This window comes from Lepisma saccharinum, chromosome 14 (genome assembly GCF_977018435.1).
Source record: "Lepisma saccharinum chromosome 14, izLepSacc3.1, whole genome shotgun sequence".
NCBI classification, from domain to species: Eukaryota; Metazoa; Arthropoda; class Insecta; order Zygentoma; family Lepismatidae; genus Lepisma; species Lepisma saccharinum.
The window spans coordinates 30,593,502-30,621,075 of record NC_139242.1 but is presented as its reverse complement, the minus strand read 5'-3'; the positions used below and the strand labels follow the sequence as shown (position 1 = coordinate 30,621,075).

Here is a 27,574-nt window from a genome sequence, read left to right as displayed (position 1 = left end):
AGTAGAGGGGAGTGAGTAGACAATATTTGGAATAGGAACCCATGTCCGGAAACGTACAGTTACCGTGCTACAACCATGACAATGTGTCGGATGTGCCTGTGTTGGTATGCAACCGGGTAGGCAGTACATGACGTCAGAAGATCACCTGATGGCACGTGACGTCTACAAATTGTTGCGTTCCACTGTTGAAACAGGTGTTGATCATTGAATACAGTAGTACGTTTCTTTTTTGATCCCTTGGCATTGTTACCAAATAAATTTGTTTGTATTATGGACTGAGTCACACGTCATTCACTTCTGTACCTTACGTAACAACTCATTTGACATGGTTGTAATAAATGATTACACTTTAGGTCATCAGGTGATCTTCTGACGTCATGTACTGCCTACCCGGTTGCATACCAACACAGGCACATCCGACACATTGTCATGGTTGTAGCACGGAAACTGTACGTTTCCGGACATGGGTTCCTATTCCAAATATTGTCTACTCACTCCCCTCTACTTGCCCTAGAAGTTTGTAAGGGGAATTTCCGAGCACCCTGTATAACATTTAACAAATTAAATTTTTGAACATATGCACAATACATATTGATTGACATAATTACATAACAAATTGTACATTATAAACCAAGATAAGCAATTAAACTTAATTTATGCACAGAATACTTGCACATTATATTTAAATATTTTGCATATAAAGAAAGTTGATGACTAATTTTGCATAGTGTAAAACTTAATCCCTTACATAGATGCACCCACAAGTTATTTCAACAACAGAAAACTTTGTAATGTTAATGGAAATATGGAACTTTTAATTTGTTTGTGAAAAGGGTACTTCACAAAATCTTTTCTCTATAATTATCCTTTTCTTTCAATGGGCGTGCTTAAAATAAAATAGTAATTTTTAAAATCTGTTGGAAAAATAATTGAATCTAAATCCAATTCCATTATCTATATTCATACCCTAATATGTCACAAAACATTTTGTTCTTAAATTCACAGATACCACAATGAGCTTTGAGGTGCATACAATGGGTATGGTATGTTAGGAGGATATCGGATATCATTCATTGCTGGAGCTCAAGTTTTAATGTTATTAACAATTTTGAAAAATAAAATAATAGACCAGATGTTCTCTTTTTCCTGGACATGTACATTTTAGTATTTATGTCAAGCATCGGGAAGAAATTTGGATTAAGAAAATAAATGTTACACTTGAAGAAATAGAAAATTACAGGGGCAAATAAGTTCCTCAAAAGTTTGCTAGAAAATTCACAGTAGCGTTATTGTTTACATGGTTTGGGAGTTTTCTACTCACAAATTCCTTAAAAAGGCATTATTATCTTTTAATTGGAAATGTACTAATTTTACACTTTTTGATATATCATTGTAATATATTTTACTATGAATAATTGTGATCTACGTATTGAAAGATCTACATTTTGCTAACAATGATATGGCAACCTCTCTCTTCCCAGATGCAGAAAATCGTTGCAAATTGTACTACGAGAATAACTGAGAGTAGTTAAACATATGAACATCATGTCAGTTTAACTCAACAGTTCACAAGAAAAAGCATAATACTCAACAGTTCACAAGAAAAAGCATAATGTACAGCATGTGCGTAGATAACATAAAATTCAGGATACAATTTCTGTCTTTTAATTTTCTTCCACCATTGAGATATAATGTATATATAGCCATGCAAAATATATTTGTGGAGATCACAATGTATAATGTATGCACAAATGGAAATATGACAATAAATATTATAGAACATTATAGAGTAACACTTCTTCAAACCACGACGAACACCAAATCCATCAAAGGGCATTTTTCAGATTCTATATAGTTAAAATTTGCTTTAAAAAAAGTTGTTTATCTACTGATTGCCTAAATTTTACCACAGCTGTAGCAAACTGCCAATTATGCTTAGTTTCCACAAATCTAACATAACAGTAAATGAAACTTAGGATAATTGCAGTGAACCTCACAATATTTTCAGTACTTTCCCACTACATTCTTTGGTTAAACTGATTCTGACTTCATTTAATACCCCACCCCCACCCTAGTTGATCTTCTCTGGAAGATACTGACTTTAATAAGAAATTCGAAAGTACTGTTGTGCATATATTTGGCTTTACTGGAAATATTTCTGCACTTTTATGACATAATTACATACATATTTTAGTTTTATAGGACATAATGTCCCGGGCCCTACTGATCTCAAAAGATAGTTTTGAAAATATAGGAAAAACGATTGTCCTTGATTGAAAACAATAAGTTTGTGCATAAGTATAGAATTGATTTTTTGTAAATGCATATAGTTCAATTCTTTCTTTCAAAACAATGACTGAATCCTTAATATTTTAGTTTTTATTGGTGCATGAAACATGTAATAGAAATGTATGCATAATATGAATGTAACATTAGATTATGAATCTAATAGGTCATATAGAAAGCGGAAAACTATGCAACTGGCATGATGATTGAACACTTGTGGAAATTTTTGTAAATTGTTTACTTCTCCGAGGGAAGGTCACTTAATTTCTCCATTGTGTAGATCTTTTCATAAGCAATTCAAGTATTTGTAAACAACAAATATATCTTTGGCTTCTTATATCCTGATATCTCCTCCAGTAAAGAACTAACTTCATCAATCTATGATATCTATTTACAACATGCTGGCATATTATCACAATTATCTACAACTTTCTTGATGACGGTTTTGTAGATTATTTTTCCAGTTTCCAGCTATAACAATCTATATAAATTTGCTCCTTTTCCAATACAAGCTTCCTGTTTTGCCTTCTGAATGTAGACGTATACTTTACTTGACAAATACAAGTTATCATATGTAATTCTATATCTTACACATGTCAATTCTCTGCCATAAATAAATAGCACTAACAGAAAAAAAAAGGCCTAAAATTTTTGACAATGCTGCAGTAAGATGCAGAAATTTCAAAATAAGATTTTCTAAATGCGAGAAATCTACAGGGGACATCGTTCATTCAAGTACTATGATTTCTATTAAATTTCATAAATACTTATATTTCACTCATTCTCACAAATCTCTCTGTACAGAAATATAAGGTATGCAGTGAACACTTGTAATGTTATATGTGCATTTTCATTGTGCCACAAACACACACACATACACATTATTGCTTATCTGATCAAGATCACATTTTCTATGTTTACTTTATTTAATTTAAACAATATATTTAGTTATGGACTGAGGCATGAAACTTCATCACATCATAGCTGAGTTTCTAAAATCCACATGGAAAAAAAATCAGAATTTTTACACTTGTAGCACTTATTCCCATTCATCACACAAGTGGCACTTACACTTCTATATCAGATGAGCAACAGTGTAATATGTCGTATCAAAAAAACATTAAATTTACATGCACTATAAAGTTATAATTCTGAACAGTGAAGCACAGAATAACTTTTCTCTTCGACTTTACTAAAGCCATAAAATATAATGAAGATACAGGAATCATATATGTATTAGCTTGTTTAATGCTTTTCAACTTTCAGTGCCTTATGCATTCACAGTGCTGTTAGTGTAATAGTTAAGGAAAAGACCATTAATATATGTTTAACTTAATGGCAAGTATCTTAGGTTTTTTTTTTCATTTATTTTTATAATGAAAGTTGCATTTTCTGTGGTTTTATGTCATGGTTTCTTTTTGTAAGTAAAGCTGAAAATATGTATTTACAGCATGTTGTAATTTTGTTGTCAAATATCTTGTAATCACCAGATGGTGCTAGTGACTGTGAAATGCATTGGATGTCAAAATAGAGGGCCAAAACAGGCAGTAATTGTGCATTTCTATACAGCATTTGAAATTTATTTATATCTAACTCGTAGTAATGATACACTGATGTGAACTCACTCTTAGATGAGCAAGATAAAGCCTATATTTGTGATGCAGCAACTGGTTTTCTTGATTTTCAGCTCTATTAAGGGGTCATGAAGGAAAATAAAGAGCAAGAAATGTAACCAAACTTTGCATCATTAGCAACTAAACTTTATTTTATATAATGACACCAGTCTGGCTTTGAAATGTCATGTCTGCGTTACGTATCCCTCTGCAAGGGAAAAACAGACAAAATATTTTTTTCATCTCAACCTCAGATGTGTGTAAAACTTGTCAAATTTATAAATGCAAGAATAAACAAAAAATACTTCAATTATTTTTTTAAAACTTCTATATCAACAATTCTGGTATAACATGAAATTTTACACTAAAATTACTATTGAATTAGCTAGTCATGACCAGATAATGGAGGATGTAAGAATGAAAACTGATCGATCATTCACAAATATGTGAATAATATTTCAACTCTTTCACAAAGTATTAGCCCAAAGAGTTTCACAGAAAGAGCTACATTTTTTTACAACAATAAAATTATCTATAATTTTCACAATATATTGTGGTTCTGTTCTATAACAGATTTTATCGATTTCATTATTTTAATTAAAGTAATTTCATATTATAATTTGTTGCAGGCAACAATCAAGAGAAGAGGGTCCAAACTGGAAGTACTTTTTACATCTTCTTTGGAATCCTTTACAACGAGTAGTAAGAAAATACTTCAAACAATAAAGAACGAAGTTGAAAGGCAGTAAACAAGTTAAACTCTGGGGGTATCACATTCCAAAAACAATTTCCAAAATATAATCAAACAGAGTATGTTAACAGCTTCATATGTATGTACATAGTACAGTAGAGCGTCGATTATCCGAAGTAATTGGGGGACATGGGTGTTCGGAAAACTGGTTTGTTCGGATAATCAAACTGTACATGTTTATTTGCCAAAAAGAAGTACTGTACAGTAAATTTATTCATAAAAACAGGCATCTCTTTAAGTATGTATTACAAAGTAACGTACAAAGGCAACTTTAGTAGGAATATATAGTATGTGGTACAGTTTATTAAACAAAAATATGTACATATTACATACGCATTTTGCATGAACAATACACACAGTACACAAAATTAACGTTTAAAAAAATCCTTTATTTTGGGCTGTCTAAGCAAGCCTACACGCTTACGAGCAGCTAAGTCACGTACTTTTTTCATTACAGATATCTGAAAGTGAGCGAGTACACAGTTCAGTTAAGCGGTCGTTCGGTTGACTGACGTTCGGATAATCGACGCTCTACTGTATATAAAAAGACACAAATTGGCGTAAATGTTCTTTCTATTCTATATTTCACAGTAATACTGACTTCTACGGTAAACCTTACCAAAAGATTAACAAAATCATAAGCACTAGCTGTTTTACATATTTTATTTTGAATAATTTGTTTCGGAAAGTAATGTTTTTTTTTTAATACATAAAAAAAGGACTAATTCACTGGAATGCAACTGTAGTAAGGAACTTCGCAGTGCTCTTGTTTTGAAAGATACAATTTAAAAAAAAGTTATAAAATCAAATCTTGTTCTTGTATTGTTCACTTTATTAACTTGACAAAGGGCAAACATCACAAGCAGTAACTTATTGTTTTGTGGCTAACTATACATCATGGTAAATCAAGTAGGTCATCCTTGGCATACAGATTCTGAGTTCTGTCATACACCTCTTTGGATACTTCAAGCATTTTTGGAAGGACATCTAGTGCTCTTTGTACTTCAGCTGTGTCATTGCATGCCTGGAATAAAACATGGACATTATTGATTTAACAAATGCAATAGTGCAAGAAGAGGAGAGTGCCATTTGCATATGTTTTTCAAAAGTTCTCAAAGAATATGTCATGTATTTGTTGATTTGTGCTTTCTTCTATCAAACAATTCCACTTAGAATATTTTCACACTTCCTTTTCGAACGTGCTGGTTCTTCGTCCAGGAGAGATGTGATTGATTCTCTGTCTGTGTTTGCCTTGTCCATGCTTGCAGCCTAGCCTACCCCTTATGGACTTGTGTTGTTTTTCCATGTTGTTTACGCAGTGCTCTGGCCAGCCGAAAAACAGCCAAGAAATCACATTTGCATTCCCAACTGTGGGTGTCTGCAAGAGTTGCAAACTACTCTACAGTTCATTAATAGTTTTCGTGAGCAGAATGAGAAACTGAAGTCTTAAAAACATTTAAATCCGTTACATTTCGCATTGTGCCTTAGGAGTGTCAGTACATTTTGATATTCTTTTTTGGATAAGACATAAAGCCACAATAAAAATACTTCGTTCCAGTGACAGGGGCTTAGAGTATGCAACACTGTAGAGGGAAGGGAAGATCGGGTAAAACTGTGGCCTTTGGACCAACTTTTGCTTATAATTTTCTTTCCATAATTTTCAAGTATTAAGCTTCAATCTCATTAATAAATTAAATATTTTGTTGATATAAAGTTTTAGACCTGATAGAAAAATCTGTAAATACATTTATATATTTTGGCAGTTGATTTCTTAATAGTTCCCATGCTCTAAATGGAAATTCCTAGATGGGGGGTGTTTGTGCGACCTTGGAAATAGGCTTGAAAGGGGCTGTGCGACGTAAATTATCCTAGCTGAGGGGATGGCACCCTCTAATTCGAATACTACATTGAATGTGTATATTTAAATACCTACAATTTAAAAAAGAAATACTTATGGCCGTGTGCACGAACGAAGATCAAATTTTAAACTCGGATCGGGAAAGGATCACTGGAAAATTCCATTGCATGAAGACGGTTCAACACTTGATCGCAATCTAGAAACATCAAAACGAGTTTATCTTCTGATTGGCCATTCAAGACCATTTTGGTGTGTGATCCTGGTTCAGGATACTGACGCTTCGACTGCAGGCAGTTGTTTTTTAATATAAAAAGAGCGGAAAGTGATATCGTGGGCGTGCAAACACTAGAGATGTTGCATGTACAATGCTGATAATTCGAGAACTACGTAAACTAAAAACTGCCAAAATAATAACAATAATTTGTGGTTCTGTGGTACAAAGTCGTAATGTTTCTAAATACTGTACTTTCTTTCCTAGAACACAAAACATATAAAAATGTCATAAGTATATTACGTGGGTAAATTAGAACAGAGCAATGTTTACGATATTGCTACATGGTGTTGGAAATATGATTGTATAAATTTATGAAAATACATGTTACTGGCTATTTACATGACACGACAATATATAAGAATTAAGAAATGAAAAATTCAAATACTTACCACAGTACAGTAATAATAGAAATAATAATAATAATATATCTTTATTGAGAGGGCAAGGTTCAGCGTATGTTGTTCTCTCAAAATCTAATGCGTTTCGTAAGGCATTAAAGTCCCGTAGAAAAAGGTTCCATGCTTTCTCCTTCTCCTTTTGTGTTGTGCCGTCGGTTCTTTTTTAATATTATTATTTTTTTTTACACTCCACTACATCCTTGTACATATTGACAAGGTTGATTAGTACATCTCTCAAATTAAGAGAATGCAGCCCGAATTATTTTCTTCTCCTACATGTTGATACTTGAACACATCACATTACTCTATGGGGTTCTTGATTGTCATTTGTTTTAGCCAACCAATCAGGTATAGCCTTACAAATTAATCTCGGATCAGTTGAACGGAATCTCCTGAATGTCATTTTTCGTTGGTGCAATGCAAATCTTTAAACAAAGTTCATTTAGAGTGGATTAAAATTGATCTTGTTCATCTGAACTTCGAAATAATCGGCGTTGGTGCACGTGGCCATTAACCTTACTATCGGATTAAAAATTATAGATACCGCACGCATTGACTTGCAGTGCTATCCTGCAGTTTCCACGGTTCAACGGACATCGCTGTGTGCCGTTTCCTCCGTTGAATAAAAATCTGTATAAAATCGGTTTCACAATGTGAATTGACAATGATAATGGATTTCAAAAACAGATGCAAAGAGCTTCAAAACAAGACCAATATTGTATTTGTAGGACTATCCAATACTAAGAAAACGTTGTTTCATAAAATTGACGAGAACAGTTTTTTGACAAATTTTTTACATCTGAAAAGTAAGAATTGTGTTTAAAACCTTTCTGCCTGCACCATACTAAAATGTCATCACGATCGGACAACCCATTTTTGATTTATAGAATTTCAAAAGGAGCGATAGTTTGCAAAATTCCAAAGAAACAGGCTTTTTTTTTTTGTTCTCACCATGATAAAAAAATATAAAGCAAATTAAAAATATATATATATATATTGGTTGGCATAGATTAACGCAGAATTGAATAAGCTAAATTTTGATAAAACCCGTTTTTATGTAGATCTACTGGTTAATTTTTAATTGCAGTCTAAACACTATAGTATCGATAATTTTTAATCCAATTTTTTTTACTTTACAATCGATTAAAACTTTGTCCTGTATCAAGTAGTGTGATCAGGGCTATTGGATTTGAGCCCTTTCTCTTTGATTTACATGTCTTTAGAGGATGATTCCCAACCTTTATATTAACAGGGAACTGGAACTAGATATCTATTATTTTCTGGAAGGAATTTGAAAAAAGTTCCACACATAGATATTTAGAACATGTCGCAAAGTAACCACGCTGAATTCAGTCCGCATGGTATGTTTTTTAACATTACTTTCCTACCTCTCTGGGTGAATCACAAATGAGGCTGAATAATGAATGGGCAAAATAGATGATGGTCCAACTATACATCCATATCTTACCCAGCATTTAAATGTAGAACCTCTCTGTCACATGCACACAAACTACAATATCGTATTATTAATACACACATCCATACTTCATTTTGGGCAGAAACACAAAATGTGAAATAACACACTTCATGTTCACTTTTCATGTTTTTGAAAGGTGTGAGATGCATTTTCCTACCATGTATTGTCATGAAATGTAGAGTTTGTTTACTGAAGTGACACTTTCTGTGAGTTATGCAAATAACGGAAAATTGATTAATTCTGCTGTAAAATTTGAGAAGCAAAAATGGACTTCTTTATGAAGGAAAAAACTTAATACTCTGACAACTACATAAATGTGGTTTTAGGAGGGGAAAATTTATTTTGTGTAATAAGTATAGTTTTTAAATCAGATTTAGGGTTATATTCACCACTTTAACTCCAAAGTGCCATTTTGTATACCACTTTTGACCCTCATATGTCCCAGTTTTGCACCAAAATCTTGATCTTTTATTTATCATAAATATGTAGCTCTACATATTACATAAAAGTGTGAATAACTATACACAATTATTAAAACTTACCCTCTGGAACAGTACTTCTTTGGTTGGAAGTGCGTACATGGCAAGCAGTGCTCCTTTTCGAATAGCCCAGGGATGGTACTTTGCTAAAGTAGTGTTGTAGGCATCTTTACACACGTATGTTGTTTTGTCCTTGCAATCTAAATCCTTCAGTTTTAGTAGAAATAAATGAATGTACTCTTTTTGAAGAAGAAAAAGAGAATACATAATTAGTTGTCAGAATTATTCAAATGGATCTCATTATTTCATTACACAGAATTAATGAAACACGATTGTGAAACAGATTTAGTAAGGTTACTTAAAAAGGTTAACAGCAAATTGATAGCAATTAATTTTCTTAGGGTCAAGTGGTTTAAGTATTAGCCAAGAATATATATATATATATATATATATATATATATATATATATATATATATATATATATATATATATATATATATATATATATCAATTCCTATTAAATCACTGAGGGTCATTTCATGCCAAGTGTCACAGTTCCCAACTCAATCCTCTCCCATTTTTCTGACTTTTTGTACATAGGTTCACTGTGATGGGTGTAATACCGGTACCCACAATTAAAGTTGCCCTACTCAGAGCTAGTGATGGGAATTAGTCGACTATTAAAACCATCGACTAATGGACATTAGTTGACTAAAAAAATTAGTAGAATTAGTCGTTTGACTAATATCAGTCGAATTAGTCATTTGACTAATATCAGTCTTAAGTAATCGCACGACTATTTTCAGTCGAACAATCATTCCACTACATTTCCGACTGATTTCAGTCGAAACCGAATACGACTCATTCAGATTCCAAGCGAACCATCATTTGATTAAAAAGAGAAGGGTTTTAAAAACATTGACGGGAAACATAGAGTTGAATGTCTGGGAAGCTTCGTTCATTGCAGAATAACACTGGAATAAATTAAATAATGAAAATGATAACAGATCCACTATGGAGTTTTCTTTTTCACAAATGGAGTAAGCCACCATCTTCAAAATTTAATGTAACAGAAATCATCAAGAGACTTTGTGAAAACAATGATGACTTTAAATTACCTGATGTTATTTGGGATTCATAATTTTAAATAAGAAATAATGTGATCAAAATTTTTTTTATCTGAAATAAAAATAAAACAGACTGCTTCTTTTGACAGTTAGGTTGCTATATTACAACAATGTAACATTGACAACATCCATTATATAAGGGATTCTTTTTGTTTAAAAATTGCTAACCATTGTTATAACTGTATCTTGAGTCAAAATATAAAAAAATATCTGATGAAGGTAGTGTGTGTTCTCTTGAAACGTCACAACGAAAAACTGTTTTCTTATGCTTGTAATAACTGTAAACTACAAGAAAATAAGTTATACATGTCATATGTACAAAAAGAATTATATTCATCATGCTTTTTCGGTTTCAAAAATACAGTTTGTGTGCTTGTTTTCCACTATTAGCTAATGTGAAATTGATGTGTTGGAAAAATATTTCAGGGTGGCTACTCACCGGGAATTCCTTGAATTCAGGGAATTATGCATGAATTCTACTTGAATGTTTCTCCATAGACGTGAAAAATTGCAACTTGAATTAATCTGAATTCTATTCACATTTTTTTTTTTTTTGCTCGCTTCGCTCACAACTCGTGCTTTTTTTTTTTTTGGTCTTATTGAGTTTATAACCATAGCTGGGGGACAGGGGGAGTCGGCCCTGGGCACCGAACTATGTAAATGAGAAAAAAAGTTGTGAAATTGATTGATTTGTGGTTTTAAGTCTACTTTATGAACAGCAAGGCTAATCCGGACTGGACCTTCAATTTAAAGTGGGATCTCAACCACTGTGCCATGTGCCTCCACAGGGCATCAAACCTGGGACCCCTTGATCACAAGGTGACGATGTTACCATTACACCATTGGGGAGGCACAAAAGTTGTAAAAGAGAGAATGCATCGGCGTCCCGTGAAATTATTTCACCCTATTAAATCAATATTGATTTCAGCCTGCAAAAAATTACATCCAAAAATTTTCTTGCTCGCATTATTTCATTGTTCTCCATAACGCATTGCATTGTAAATTATCAGACAGAGGAATAAGACTTGTCTTAATTGATTTTGTTTTATATGCACAGACAATTGTTTTGAGGAAGGGGAACATGCACATTTGAGAGACAATTTATTTAACTTTTCATGTTGGTTTATTGTGAGATGGATGAATTGATTTAATTAATATATGTTGTATATAATATGTATGAAAGAAACTTTGAATACGTACACAATTTAGTGTCCACATCACTCCATGTTGCATATATGTGAAACATATATCATGCATGAAAGTTATAGCTACATGTTAATGTAAAAAATAATTATATTTGGAATGCATTTATCAAGCATTTTCTGTCTCAAAAATAGTTTGTGTGCTCGTTTTCCATTATGAAATTGAAAGTGTGGAAAAAATAATTCAAATCGTTTGTTCGAACACAAATGCTTTAGCACCAACTTCTACCCCCTTTTTGCATAATTTACAAGGATAATAACGTCTACTACTACTAATAATAATAACAACAATGTTGGTCCCGGCGGGTTCAAATCCTGGCTTGGGCATGGATGTTTGTGACTGTCCATTCATCAATTTCATCATATCACTTATCCCCATCTTCGAAACTTAGCCAAACGTGGCACAAGAAGCAAAGTAAAATAAAACAAATTAATCATTATTATTAAATTAAAATATTATTAACAATATTATTATTAGTACATTTATCCTGGCACTTTCTCGCCACCCGCCCAGACAAAAATTCGTGGTTGCACCTCTGATTGTAAATAGAAACTACGTATACTGTTTAACTGAATTATAATTTTTGGATGTTAGAATCACATAGACCCTTTATATTATTAAGATATTGTGTGTGGATGTTGAGAGGCGGCAATATGTAAGGTTGATATAGAGAAAACTTCTGCTTGAATTTTTGGAAAGTTTGCCTTGAAAACCGGGAATTATACTTGAATTTTATCATGGTCCTAGAGTAGCCACCTGTATTTCAAATAGTTTGTTCCAACACAGATGCTTTAGCACAGACTTCTACCCCCCTTTTACATGATTTACGAGGATAATGTCGTCTTTGGTGATGATGATAATAATAATAATGTTATTATTGTTCTAATAATTATTATTGGCTGGCACGTTTATCCTGGTACTTGCCTCCCCCTCCCTCCCCTGCCCAGTCAAAAATTCTTGATTGCACCTCTGATCCAGGAAGAGTAAGTACAATCAAACTGTTGGACAAATATTTTAGAACACAAATATTAAATACTTTTGGATTCAGTCAATTAAAACAATGCAAATTGATTGTTACAATACATTACTACCAGTGAAAAATATTTTTAAACATAACCTGAAACAAACCAATAAAACTCAGTTTTGCCCAGGTATTTTTGGGTTTTATCTGAAAAAAAAAAAGACAATGCCCTAGTCATTTGTGCACTGTGTTATGCTTCTAAAGGGTCAGTCATGTTGACAGGGGGCACATTTAACACTGCTGTACTGACATAAATTCAAATTACTGGTATTTGTTACTAAAGAAAGCACCACACTTGCACCTGGTGGTGAAATTTTTTTCATCAGTATTTGCTTCCCCATAATCTCCATAGCCTCTATACCAATTTCAGTGCAATGAGTTGCTTCAAACAGGCTCCAGAGGGCAACTTATTCCAGCCTCAAAATTCTGTAAATTTTTTAATTATGGCTGGGGGAGGGGTTAATATTTTGGCCATTGGAAAGCATTTGAAACAACCTTTAAAAAGTTAAATAACACACTTATATTAACATGTGTTGTAGTATTGCCAACGTCAATGACTTTTGACCTTGAATAATAGAAAAAGTTATTTTTTGAAAATTTAGAGAAAATTATTTTGTGCACATAAGAATACTCTAATGTTATGCCAAGTTTCATTTTGCGATTAGCATGGGATCAAGAGATAGGACTATTCGAACTTGATCGGCATCACGATCAAGAGATAGGACTATTCGAACTTGATCGGCATCACACATTTTTACAGCATTCCTCTATTTGTGATGTGTATGAAGAACCCCATATCAGTAATTAATTTTCCAATCAGTGTCTACAGTATGTAACATTGTTATTCGTACACATAGAATTTCTGAGGAAAAAATATCATATCTACTAGTAAATATAATCATTTCCATATGTACCTGGAAATTAATGTTAATGAAGGTTTCACCAACAAATGTCAATAAAGATGTATGTTTGATTTGATTTGAATTTAAAATTTTGGGAGCATCAGCACTTAGGCTATTTTGCTCCCGTCACATTATACGGGGTCCAGCCCCTTACCATTACAAATAACAACTCTAACGTTGCAGAACTAAAAATTTTAAAACCTTAAAATGTTCTGACTACTGTTAAAAGCTGAGGCTGTAAATGGGCACTCAGCACACACAAGGACAAAAAACAGGACAACACACACAAAATTATACTGGCCATAGTGCCAGTCGCCAGATCCTCGTTAGTCTTTAGTCCAGGGTGCACTACGTGGAAGTGAGGTTGACTTTTGGGCGCCTTAGAAGAAGGCCGCCCCTTACACCCCAAAGATGTATGTTCAAAGTGTATAAACAGAACATATAATTTGTGTGAAAAGAGAAAAACATGCTGTTTCATGCAACATTGTTATTCGTACAGGCAAGAGTTTCAAACGTCCTCGCATACAGCGCCACCGCTATTCAGGCGATTTCGTGCAATTTGCAACTTCGTTAACAAGTTTGAACATGCAGGCACGCTCCCCTTCAAGCGGCATGCTGGTGTAGGTATCGTTGTAGGCCTATCGTCTATCTATCAGTGTGTTCGAAATGGGTAAGGTGAAGAAACTTAGTTCCGATCTGAAGGGTGTTATTATAAATTTGGCCCTTAAAGGTTATTTGTTATATATATATATATATATATATATATATATATAAATTGGACAGTCAATAAATCACACTCTACAGTTTGGGGTGTAAGGGGTGCTCCTTCCACATAGTGCACCCAATAGTCAACCTCACTTCCACGTAGTACACCCTGGACTGCAGACTAACGAGGCTCTGGCGACTGACCCCATAGCCAGTATAATTTTGTTTTTGTCCTTATTTGTGCTGAGTGCTCCTTTACAGCCTCAGCTTTTAATGAAAGTCAGAAGATTTTAATATTTTATGATTTTAGTTATGCAACGTTAAGAGTTGTTATGTGTAACGATAAGGGGCTGGGCCCCGTATAATGTGCAAAATAGCCTTAGTGCTGACACACCCAAAATTTTAAATTCAAATCAAATCAAACACTCCACAGTTCAATACATAGTAAACAAATTTAGAGAGGAAGGTTCAACACAGAATGTGTCGAGAAAACCAAAAGAGAGAGTTGAATAAACATGATGAACACTTTATTTTAATACTAGTGTGAGGAAACCCCCGACTAAATGGTCCTCAGTTACGACTGTTAGTAGAAAATGTTGCTGGCAAGATGATGTCCTATCAAACTGTCCGACGTGTCTTGTGTAAGCATGGCAGAATACCACGAAAGAGGCTGTATGTAAATAAGGTGAATCGCAGGAATATACTTCTATTCACGAAAGAGTACATCCACAAGGGCCAGGAATTTTGGGATAGTGTCATATGGTCAGACGAGTCCAATATTAACATACACGTGTCAGATGGGATAAATAGGGTCTATAGAAAATCAAATAAAGACAATGATCACATTAACACAGTTCCAACAGTTAAACATGGTGGTGGGTCATTAATGATTTGGGGCTGTATGTCATCCAAAGGTGTTGGTACCATCCAGTTTATTGATGGTATCATGGATGCATATGTATATTTGGACATATTGAAGAACAATGTAAAGCAGAGTGCCCCAAAAATGGACATGCCGCATATCTACAGGTTCCAACAAGACAATGACAGTAAGCATAAAGCACGAGTTAACATGAATTGGCTAATATGGAATGTGCCCAAACTACTACAAAACACCAGCTCAAAGTCCCGAACTAAAATCCCATTGAGCATTTATGGGCAATTTTGAAGGGGCGAGTCCATAAAGTAAGCGTCAAGTCCAAACAAGAGTTGAAAACTGTTGTGGAAGCAGAGTGGAATAAAATAAGCTCTGAAACATGTCGGAAACTGGTTAATTCTATGAAGAACAGGTGTCAAGCAGTAATTAAAGCCAAAGGATACACATCAATGTATTAGAACTGTCAGTCAATTTGCTCTGAATATACTTTTTTTTCTTTTATATTATTAAGTGTACGAATAGAAAAGTTGTACAAAAAATGGCATGTTTCTTTTTCAGTTTCATTTAATTTATTATTGTCATTGGTTATACAGAATTTGGGTAAGATTTTATGTTCCTAATGATATTAGTTATTGAAATGTAAAGAAACAATTTCAAAATAGTGTATTTCCTTTCAGATATTAAAGCATTTTCTTTGAAAATCCGTGTGTACGAATAAGAATGTTACATACTGTAATAGGGTATGCAAATTATCAAAAACTTCAGGCAGTCTAAATATCCAGGATGTTATGCAAAATGTGTAATTTTCATTAGTTTTGCACCAAAGCACTTGTTTTATAACATTTATAAATATACTGATCATAAAGATAAATTATTTTATACAAAAAAGTAGAGAGAGCAAGTTAAACAAGTGAAGAAGAAATAATGACTAAATCTGACACATGGAGATTAAATATTACATCCTCTATTATTCTAAATTAGCAAAATATATGGATCTAATACAAAGTAGATTCTTAAAAATACTAGTGCCCGCATTACTAACATTCATGTTGATGTAGGTGCGACTTACTCTCACGTAGTATAAATTATCAGTACAATATAAAAATATTTTATAAAATACTTAAGAGTACTTACGTTGGTGAGTATGTGATTTACGTGAAACTACGTTTCGGGATATAACTAATCCCTTCATCAGGTAGACATACTATGCCAATGTAATTATGACATTGGCTGCGTCAAGACAAGGTGTGGATCAAGAGGTATGGTAAAAATAGGTAAAAAGGTTAAAAAATTATTTAAGGCTTCTGAACGCGTAATAGTGCCTTATTCTTACCATTACATTAAAATCCTGATGGGTGTATCCATGAAAACACTAAAACAATTATACTCTGAACATGTTAAAAACCACTTTTTCAGGAGTGGCTCGATATATTTATATAGTTGTAGCCTGGGAATATGTACGGTGGTTTGACTTATGTACAAGATTTAACTATTTCAGTTTCAACAAAGAAGTATACATCCAAAAAGAGGGATTAGCCATGGGCAACCCTATTTCGGGGATCGCATCGGGGGCGGTGCATTCATGCACTTCATAGAAACAAAACTGCCCTAGATCAAATGGTAGGAAGTATTAAATATTTCGGGAGATGACGTTTTAGCAATAGGGGGAAAGGCTGATCATCTGAAACTATTTGACGAACTGAGAAAACAAGATGCCCGAATTAAATTCACAAAAGAAGAAATGGTAAAGGATGAAATGGGCTTTTTAGATTAAAAATTATCAAAACCAGAACAAAAAATTAGAACCGGGGTTTTTCATAAAACCCTCGCCGGTGATCTATACATCCATAGCAAGTCAGAACATGCCAAAAGAACAAAACAAAATGTTTTTCTTAACTCTTTCATCTGGGGAATACGACTATGCAGTCAAAAGAAGGAGAGAGAAAAAGAAGAATGGATCTATAGAATAGGAAAAAAGAATGGATTTAAAGAGGAAAACTTGAATAAGATACATAAGGAAGTATATAAAATATGCAAAAAAGATGGGGAAAGAATGAATGATAACAAAGGAGGAAAGATGCAGGATAACGAAACCAACTTGGAGAATAAGAAACACAAATACATCAGTATTCCGTATTTTAAAGGAATTTCAGCAAAGATAGAAAGAGTAGCCAAAGAATTTGGCGTAAAATGTGAGATGAGGGCACCACAAACCGTTATGAAATATTTCACACAATATAAAAAGGATGGAAAAGAAAGGAAAAACAAAACTGAAGATGAAAAAGGGGTTTACAGTATTACATATTCCTGTAATAAAGAATATATAGGTCAAACGGGCCGGAGAATGAAAATTAGATGGGGGCAACATGACAAAGAAATAAAAGAAGGAACACCAAGAACCAGACTTTCAGAACACATAATTGAAGAAGAGCATGAAATTCAGAAGCAGGAAATTAGGAGGGTTGATCATAAACCATTAAGTAGAAATGTAAATGAGGCAGCTCATATCTGCAAAGGGAAGGATAATAAATTAAATAGAGAAGATGGGAACATTGACGAAACGTGGATAAAAATGTTCAAAAGGTGGGACACAACAAGGGAAAAAATCAGCTTCCAGGTCACCTCGGCCGTGGTTAACACCTCTCGCGAAATAATAAATTTCAAGTTGATATGACGTAACCCAAAAGAAGTAAAGGGGAGGGAAAGGAAGTAAGAGGGGGAAATGCACCGCACCGCACAACTTCCGACATTCCATGAGAGGCCTCCTCAGTCTAGTGTACAGCATCTATCGAGCCACTCCTCAAACAGTGGTTTTTAACATGTTCCGAGTATAATTGTTTTAGTGTTTTCATGGATACACCCATCAGGATTTTAACGTAATGGTAAGAATAAGGCACTCAGCAGCCTTAAGTCATTTCTTAACCTTTTTACCTATTTTTACCATGCCTTGTCTTGACGCAGCCAATGTCATAATTACATTGGCATAGTATGTCTACCTGATGAAGGGATTAGTTATATCCCAAAACGTAGTTTCATGTACATCACATACTCACCAACGTAAGTACTTTTAAGTATTTTATAAAATCTTTTTATATTGTACTGATAATTCATTACTAACATGTATCTTGTTATTAAACATGTGAATGAGGAATGAGCAATTTAAAATAAGTAGTTTTAAAAGTCATAAATTCAACCAAGGTGACAGTTACAACACATAACTTCATTTGGTTGTCAAAATTTGGATCTTAATATTTTTTTTATTATTATTAAGTGTTGTGACCGTTATCTTGGTTAATTTATGTCAGTTACATGTGATAGGAAATATATATATACACAAAATTATAAAAATACAAATGTCACAAGATAATACATTTACCTAGTCCACGATGCAATCGAAGCAAAGTTCGGCTACCGGACACATATCCATCTTTATCCAACAAATTTTCTTTCTTTTCATGTTCAATCATAGAAAGAACCGATGCAAATTTCTCGCCTTCATCATCTTTCCGTAGCTCTTCCAAAATCTCTATTTTACTCATCACATCTTTAGCTACGAAGCCAAAAACGGTCCCCAATAACCTGAAAAATCTGATGCAAAAATTTCCAATGAGTATATTTTTCTTTGTGCTGACATTGTTCTTGTAGAAACTATTACGTAGCTAATTAGTTTTACAATTAGACAAGTGTAGAAGCATGTCCTACATATGTACTGGGGAGGGCAAAATATGCATAAGTAATAATATAAACACACCTAATGTTAGATAAATGCAAAACCCTGTACTATCTTAAATATCATTACCCTGTGAACATAAATCGAAAATGTCAGGTATTAAAAATCAATCTTATTGTGAAAGTGTCCGCATTGTGGCCATGCAGTCTAAGGTGTAAGCTTTGGGATGTGCCCAGGTTCAAGTCTCCTGGGTGAAGCGTAACAACTCTTCCTGAGATTTCGACCTGTGGCTAATCACTATTGTGAGAAAATTGGGAAACTATGAATGAGTGATGTAACCCGGTCATAGAAAACTTTCAACAACAACTGGGGGTTCATCATGTTGGCCACACGTCACCCAGTAAATGGTTGGAAGATCTCCCACCGATGGGAACGAGGCTGGCAGTTGGTACAGCAAAAAAAAACTCTGCAGACCCGTGACTCCTGTGCACCGTATCCCCACGTGGAGTGGAGGAGCAGAGTGGAGCATGCTTCCTTATGGCCCAATCTGAACGCAAGAAGGGACAGCTCCGCGGACACTTTTCACCGAAGGTTCTTTTCCTTGTGGTCACTATAGGTAGGTGCTGGTCCTCACAGGCTGTTATGCCACGGGCAGAGGCGAAGATATAGTACAAGCAATGCAAGCACTGCTTGCATAATTCGAATATCATTTAATGTACTTAATGTTCTAACCGTATTTAGTTTCCATCGCACTCGATTTCGCGAAAAAATGCGGCCGCAAACTCCCCCAGCAGCTCTGTAGCAAGCACCAGCCTCAATGCTTGCAGCCGTTCTGCGGGAAAATAAGGCCTCCGAAGGAGTCACATGGCGAAGCGTGAAATTCTGGTGGAACCCATCCACAAAGCTTCTACAAAAAGCTGTGCTTTCCGAGCTTGCGTGATTCCCGAAAATAGCCGAGTTCAACCGAAAGCAGAAGGATTCATCTATGGGTACGTTGCCAGCAAAAACTAGTAACGAATATTTGTCTTCATGAACACGTAAACAAGATCGCAAATATAATAATAATTGTTAGTCATAAAATAACTAAAAGAAGTTATTATCACTGTTCTAAATTCCATATATATCATATTATATTACAAATTATTTTAGATTTCGCGAAATGTAAAACGCGTAAAAAAAGTTGACATTGGGAGTTGGGGCAGTGGAATTTCTGCACCCCCGTGAAGAGTTTTCTCAGGGAGGGAGGGAAGATTGGACGGACCTTGGTCCTGCACCCTGCTTCCTGGTCGGTCCAGCTCAAATTACGCCAGAAGTGTTGACCGCTACCAGTGTTTGCAACTGCCAAATTATTTACGCAGTAATTCAAGTGAGCTCTTTCACAAATTTTACAATCAATAAATTGACTGCTTTTGAATAAAACTTGGGGTGAAAATAAAGTTATCTGCGAAAAAACTATCTACTGATATTTGTACATGGCATAGAAGTAAATCGTATACATTCTGCATATTATGAGCACAAGAATATGTTTTAATGATTGATTGATTGATTTGTTATTTTAAGTCCACTTTATGCACAGTAAGGGTAATCGGGACTGGACCTACAGTTTAAAATGCCTCCACCGGGTATCGAACCCGAAACCCCTTGATTACAAGGCAACGACACTACCACTGCGCCATCGGGGAAGCCCGAATATGTTTCAAGTTCTATTATTATGACGCAAGTGGTGTTCCCAGGGTCTTTTTACGGTCCCCATTTTGTCATCTTTTCCTTCCTTTGACGTTTTTTCTTAGATATACTGGGCCAAAAGGGGGTTATGTCTACCATCCACCCCCCCCCCTTCGCCCCGGGCACGCCATTGAATGACACTTTATTACTTAAATATTAATGTACATACTCGTTCTGCTGAAATGATTCCGATTCCTCCGCGTAATTTTTATCTCCAAACTGATATATCTTTCCTTTGTAACGGATAAAATTAAGGAAATAGGTTGGTATCACTTTCTGATGTTTCAGAGATTTTCAAAGTGATCTTGTGTGGATGCTTGGATTTGCAGTTGTGGAAAGCGCGTGGGATAGTGTGAGTGTTTGTGGGTTCGTGTTTTGTGCTGTGAATTTATCGGAATGAACGCGTATTTAGGAACGGTTGATGTGAAGTGCGGGTGTATTATTGAGCAATTGAAAATTGCTTCGTTTAGCTCGAAAGAGATAAGTGTTAAAATGAAAATCGTGGAAGGGGGTCGACCAACACCGCATTTACCGGACTTAAAACAAGTTAGCCCAAGGGGCTTTGTGCGACATTTCCAAAGCAATTTGTACCACAAGTTTATTTGGCTAGCAGGTTGTGAAGCACGCAGTAGGTTGTACTGTTGGCCATGCGTATTGTTCGCCGTGCACAAGACGAACTCCGTGTGGTCAAGTGAGGGATACTGTGATCTGAATAACGTGCACAATGCATTACAGAGACATGAAAAAGCAGAATCTCACATAAGGGCATTTTTAACTCTGAAGGAATTCGGAAAATCTCGTGTGGATTTTGCTCTGGATCACCACAGACTAGTAACAATCGAGCGCCATAACAAAGTTGTTCGTCAAAATCGCGATATTTTAAAGCGTCTCGCAAGCGTAACAACCTTTCTTGGTAGTCAAGAATTATCATTCCGGGGACACAATGAAAGTGAGGCATCATTGAACCGTGGAAATTATGTAGAACTTGTAAATATGTTGGCAGAATTTGATACTTTGCTGGCAAGTCATTTGGAGAATTCTACAACATTTACTGGCTTGTCAAGTGAGATTCAGAATGACCTTATTAAAAGCACGAGTGGTGTCATAACGGACGCAATTAAGGCCGAGGTAAGTGAAACCAAGTTCGTAGCTATTATGATCGATGAATCCTCGGACGTATCACGGAAATCGCAACTTTCGACGATGTTTCGTTACGTGACGAAGTCAGGAAAAATTGTTGAGCGTTTCTGGGTTTGAGGATGTCAGCAGGAACCGAACTGCAGCTGTAATTGCTGCCCACATTGTTGAAACAATTCGAAAACTAGGCTGGGAATCAAAATTGGTGTGTCAAACATATGACGGGGCAGCCGTAATGGCAGGGGATCTCTCGGGGACACAAGCACGAGTCAAGACAGATTTTCCCTAGTGCAATATTTGTTCACTGTTTTGCACATTGCTTAAATTTAGTACTTTCTCAAACAGTGAGCAACATTAGTGAATGCAAAGTGTTTTTCTTGACGCTAAGTGGCCTTGCTTCTTTCTTTTCGCATTCGACAAAAAGAAATGCTGCTCTCGACGATATAGTTAAAGCAAGGTTACCTGAAGTGGTTCAGACCAGGTGGAACTACAGTGAACGGCTTGTACAAAAAACGTCCGAAAATAGAGTGAAGATAATTGAAATGTTTGAGGACATTATTGGCAATGCACAAGACTGGGACAGTGAAACAATTTCTTCTGCGGGTGGTTTCTTGGCATTCCTGGATAGTTTCAAAACCAACTTTTTTCTTCTCTTGTTTGGGGAAATATTTTCCTTGACAGGATATTTATTTAATGTGCTGCAAACAAAAACTATGGATATTGGATTTTGCCTCAAAGAAATTGAAAGTGTCAAAAGTGACATTACCAAGAAACGAGAACAATTTGACATAATTTATACAAGGACAATAGATATTGCAGGAGTACCACAGCCGAGAAGGAAGAGGAACAATGTAGGCGACACAAAATCTCAGTACCAATGTATATATTGTGAAGTTATAGACAACATCATAAGCAAACTGTCTTCACGTTTTGAAAACCTTGAGGCCCTACGATTTGTTGAATTGCTCGATAGCAGGAAATTTCACATGTATGCTGCTACATTTCCAGAAACTGCCTTCTCATCGCTTATGCAACTGTACATCCAGCATTTTGACAAAACCTTGTTGCACACCGAGCTCAGTATTGCCTATTCTCGGGATTGTTTCCTCAATAAGAGTGTAAAGGACATCTTGAAGTACATTGTAAACAACGAATTACAACAAGTGATGCCCGAACTCCACAAACTGTGTCTGCTAGTACTGACTATACCAGCCACAACAGCGTCAGTTGAAAGATAGTTTTCAACGCTGAAACGTATCAAGACATTCGCCAGGAACAGCATGGGTCAGGAAAGGTTGTCAGCCCTTGCTCATTTGTCCATTGAGAAGGAACTACTAAAGGAACTCAAAATGGATGAAACTAAATTTTACGATTGTGTGCTTAAACATTTTCTAGAGAAGAAAAGAAGAATGGAGTATGAATATCGTCACTAAGGGTGGCATCCAATGGACCAAGAGTTTGAAATTTATTGTGGTGAGTACATCGTCTATGCATGTGTTTCTTTGCTTTGAAATGAATTTTTTATTGTTTGTGTTTAACTTTTTATTTAGTGTTTAAGTTACTCCAATGTGGTTTTTTAGGGTGCCCAAAAATACTAAATTACATCATGCAGCGTAAAATAAACAAATGATTCCCATTTTTTTTATCTAAATCGGTTTGGTCACCGTTTGACCATATTAAATAATAATGAACAAATAAAGGTACTAATAAGTAAGTAAGAAATTCCGTCTCCCTTTAGTCGTATGCGGAAAGTTCGCATATGCAAAACGTTTAATATCATATGAATAACGTTACCTGGATTTTTTTTAAAAAGTAAATGTGACGTTTGTGGATCATATGGTTTATTTTTAGTACAGTCACTTTATTACGATATTTTGACAAATCCAGCGACTGGGTAAATGAGGCTATAAACCTTGAATCTTTCCCCTCGGCATGTCGTTGTACTACATGTTTTGTTGTACTGAAACATTGCTTGCCTCCTTCGTAAGACTACGCTTCGCTACTGGCCACGGGTTATTATTAATTTGAACGTACCCTGTACTAAGGTTGGATTTTGAAAATTTGAGGGGGTGCATTTTATTTGTACAGTGATTTTTCCATCCAGCTGGTAGTGGATTAGGCATATGAGGTTAGATGCTCTTAGCATTTTTATTATGCTCCTGTTTATACATTTTCCATGCACAATGAAGCCTTCAGAGGTGGTAGCAATTTATGAGTATAGGCACCTGCAAAACCTACCTTCCATTATGAAATTCCTTGCAAATTACTCTCTTCATCTTTAAAATGCACAAATTAGTTTCTATGAATTCAAACTTGCTTCTGCAATCAATTTCAGTATTCTAAATGTACTCATCATCCTTCTGAAGAAGTTGCAAAAATCATTACACAATTGGAACCGTGAATAAAGTCAATATAATACGTACTTTGCTGTTAAACATACAAAGAAATACACATGGAGTGGGAACATCGTTGTACAGGAACAAATTGTATAACATGCATATAGGGATGCAGTGTATGTGCATGATATATGAACAGGAACATTATATAGAAAAGATAATATAATAATCAACTTATTTTTTGTCTACAAAATTTGATCTGTTACATAATTTCCTGAAAGTATTTTTACTTAGGCACTATTATTTCAACCAAACAACGCACAAGTATGCACACGGTTTTACATAAAAGATATGAGTCTTGCTTTACTACAAATGACAGAGGAAGCGTTGCCTGGTGCCTTGGTTTATTATATCCATACTGCTAGTGCTGGAGCACTAAAATGTTGCAATATACTTACTTGTAAAGCTCTTTATAAGCTTCAATATATCCACGTAACTCCACATCATCAGTTCCTTTCAGACTTTCTGCAAAAGCATCGTGGACAACACGAAAATTAAATTTGTCAGCATCGGCTATGTCACTGTTAGGTGTAGCCACTGTATCAACAACTTCGTTGGTACTGCAAGCTGTATCGTTTGTGTCCATCCTGTTATTTTTTTTATAATACACAAAGGTTGAATAAAGCTAATTTCATCTGATAAATGAACTCTTATCAACTGTCACTTATAACACCATGAGCTAATACTAGTATCTTATCAAGACTTCCGGAGTTCTCGCAAGACGAGAACGAAACAAATCTCCCCCTCCTTTTCCAAGGGTTCTATGCAGGAAGTACGGGAAGTACAGGCACTGTAGCAGGAAGGTTGCTGCTATTTTGTGAGATATATTTCTCATTCACAGTTCGTTAACATGTTTGCACTGTTCGTAAACAGTTGGATCAAATGAGGACGTTCTTAAGAAAGTATTGAATGAAACGTTGAATAACATTATCATCAAAGGAGAACATTTTCAATTTCTTTTCTTTACGACTTTAAAACTTAAAATCGGAGAGAGATTTAAGAGTTCAGACAGAATGTGATGAAAAATATCGCATCTTTGAGATGAAAGTGAAACCAGTCGTTCCTTTTTTTGTTTCACATTCAAACAAATAATGTCGAGTGGAACCAACCATGACCATGGGACAGGCCAGAAAACAAGCAAAATGCTATTAAGTGTAAATTGAAAAGAATAGCAAGGAAAGTGATCGCTGAAAATACTCGAAATATTCCTTGGATAGAATGTGTCATATCTCACTGACAACGTTGGAAGTTATTTTTCAATATAATAAGCCCAATGATGGACGAATTGCTAGAGCGTTTATGTGGATGTGACGCATGACGAGAAACTTATCGCACACCATATTGAGCATCGTCTCGCCTGTCTATTGACGTCACAAATAAAGACCGTAGATGGATATATGATATGTGATATATGTTCTTGTATCGTTGTTAGGTTTTGTGCTCTTAGCATAAATAATAACTTTTTGCTCAAGTCACGAAAAATTGCAGTGTATGTATCGTGTCTTTATGCCCCTAAACCTAACAACGAAATCGATCCCCACCAACGACGAAGGGGCTCAATACGGTGTGCAATATCGGAGGCCAATATGATCACGAACAAGAATGAGGTCAGTGTTGCCAGGTCTACTGATTTAGCAGGAGATTTCCTGATTTTCAGCACGATCTACTGATCTCCTGACAAGTTTCAGAAAATGTGGAAATCTCCTGATTTTTTCTTCCTTAAATATTTATAATGAACAATTATTTTGAAAAAATTGAAAGTTGATTTACAATTTACATATTCAGCTGATGGAATGCAAAGACCCATGAATATACGCTGGTCTAGTGAACGTCACTTCCGGCGCTGTTGCCATAGCAACAGTATACCTGGCAATATACAACGCGCTGTCCGTATTTTCCCCATGCAGTGAGTATTGGAAGCGGACCGTAAGGGATACCTTTTGTTTTTAGTGACAGGGGTTTTCAACGAAAATGGTAATATGTATCTTACACCATTGTAAAGATTAGATTTAGAAGAATACGTACATAAAATACAGATTGCTTACAGGTGACAAGTTAAAGAAGAAATGGAAAAACTAAAGCAGGCACTTTCCATGAAAGTGACCGGCAATTTACGATTTCTTCGGTTTCCGCTACACAGGCTTGCTGACGGGTAAATGAACGTAAGTCGCATGGTTCTTTGTCTGTGGTCAGATAAGTCTTATTGCTATGCGTATGATTATACAATCATTGTGCACGTTAGGCATATTTCGTGCCTTTGCACTAATGGGTATTCAAAAACTACAATGCATTTTCTCGATCGGAAGAATACATATGTGTAGTACATAGTCATAGACGTCGAAAGAAATTCTTGTAGGGGTAGTCAGGCCATTGACATATTTTAATGGTAGTAGTACTAATATTGGGAGTGTCTAAAGTGATTTCAATCAATAGCCGGAACAGCAACCACAAATGAATAGGAACTACTACTAATATCAACAACAATACTAAATGCATATGAAGATAACAATGGTTTATTATTATTATTATTATTGATTGGTTGATTTGGTGTTTTAAGTCCAGTTTATGCACAGTAAGGCTAATCGGGACTGGACCTACAGTTTAAATTGTAATCCGAACCACTATGTGCCTCTACCGTATTATTATTATTATTGCATCCAAAGTAAATGTGTAAACTCAAGGTGTATCACGTCAGTTATTTTAGGAAATTAGGTTCGCATTTACATCTTAAACGAATGGCACTTTCCAAAATATATTAATATTATGTTCTTGAATTTCCAGAAATTCTGAATAATCGTAACTCGTAAATAAGCGATTTCTAACCGAAAATATTTTACTCCCAGTTATAGATTATGAGGAATTGAGATAATACGAAAGAAATCTCTCCCCTAGAAGCTTATCTTCCTGCTTCTTGGAAATTCACCCCTTTTTCGAGTTATGCATATCGCTGTGTGCATTAAGGACTATTGAACGAAAGATTGAACATGTGATAAATGCAGTGGCGTAAATAATACCCCCGCGGTGCGCGGGTGGGGACGCACGAGCTTCGGGGCGCAGTAAGAATGATAAACTAAGAAAGACCGATACTTCACTTTCGGCGTTAAAATATATTTTCAACCGAACATATTATATTTTATGCCCCTAACTGCAAACAGAAAATGTTAATCACAAGTAGAAAGTGGATTACCAGATTAGAAAAAAAAAAGTCATTAGCTGAATAGTTTACGTAGCCGAAGGGTAGACGACAGGCAAGAGAAGACACTGGCAACGCTAATTTTTATCCTACTTACAATTTTTACCAAACGGAAAAGAGAAGATTTGCCAAGTTAAAATTCATCAAAAATTACTTGAGAAGCACAATGCCAGGAGTGAGAGCGATCGAGTTCGAAAACTAGCAAAATAATTTGCTTCCATGAAAAAATGCAGAGGACTGCTAATGATCTTTGACAATCTCGTAATTTTTGTAATAACAGTCTGTTTTCATATATAATTATCATATATAATTGTTTACAGCTTCTCTGTTGTCTTAACCTTTCGTATCAGTTTTTACATTGATTCAAATTACATGTATGCATTTTCATGTCTTTATATACCTAATATAAATGTGGGCGTGAATTAATATTTTAGAAAAGAAATATATTTGTATATTTTTAGACGAGTATGGGCGCACAACT

General features: G+C 35.1%; 2 protein-coding genes across 4 annotated transcripts in view; one reads left to right on the top strand and one right to left on the bottom strand.

Annotated features, from left to right (window-relative positions):
- The window catches only part of LOC145998770 (EEF1A lysine methyltransferase 4-like), a 177,908-nt gene that overhangs the window by 107,516 nt on the left and 42,818 nt on the right, over window positions 1–27,574 (top strand). The window contains exon 1 of one of the 3 annotated variants that reach the window (XM_083135352.1): window positions 25,277–25,507. The exons of 1 other annotated variant lie outside the window; for it this stretch is intronic. The gene's annotated coding sequence lies outside the window, so the exon portion shown is untranslated. Of the gene's footprint in view, window positions 1–25,276; window positions 25,508–27,574 lie in introns of those variants that run through there. One more of the 3 variants, XM_083135349.1, reaches the window with a different exon arrangement.
- LOC145998771 (ceramide-1-phosphate transfer protein) lies at window positions 486–24,960 on the bottom strand. Its single transcript, XM_083135354.1, has 4 exons — window positions 24,299–24,960; window positions 18,349–18,560; window positions 9,200–9,375; window positions 486–5,674 (listed from the first exon to the last, which is right to left on the bottom strand). The coding sequence occupies exons 1-4, from the start codon at window positions 24,484–24,486 to the stop codon at window positions 5,546–5,548; spliced, it is 705 nt and encodes a 234-aa protein (XP_082991480.1). The 5' UTR covers window positions 24,487–24,960; the 3' UTR covers window positions 486–5,545.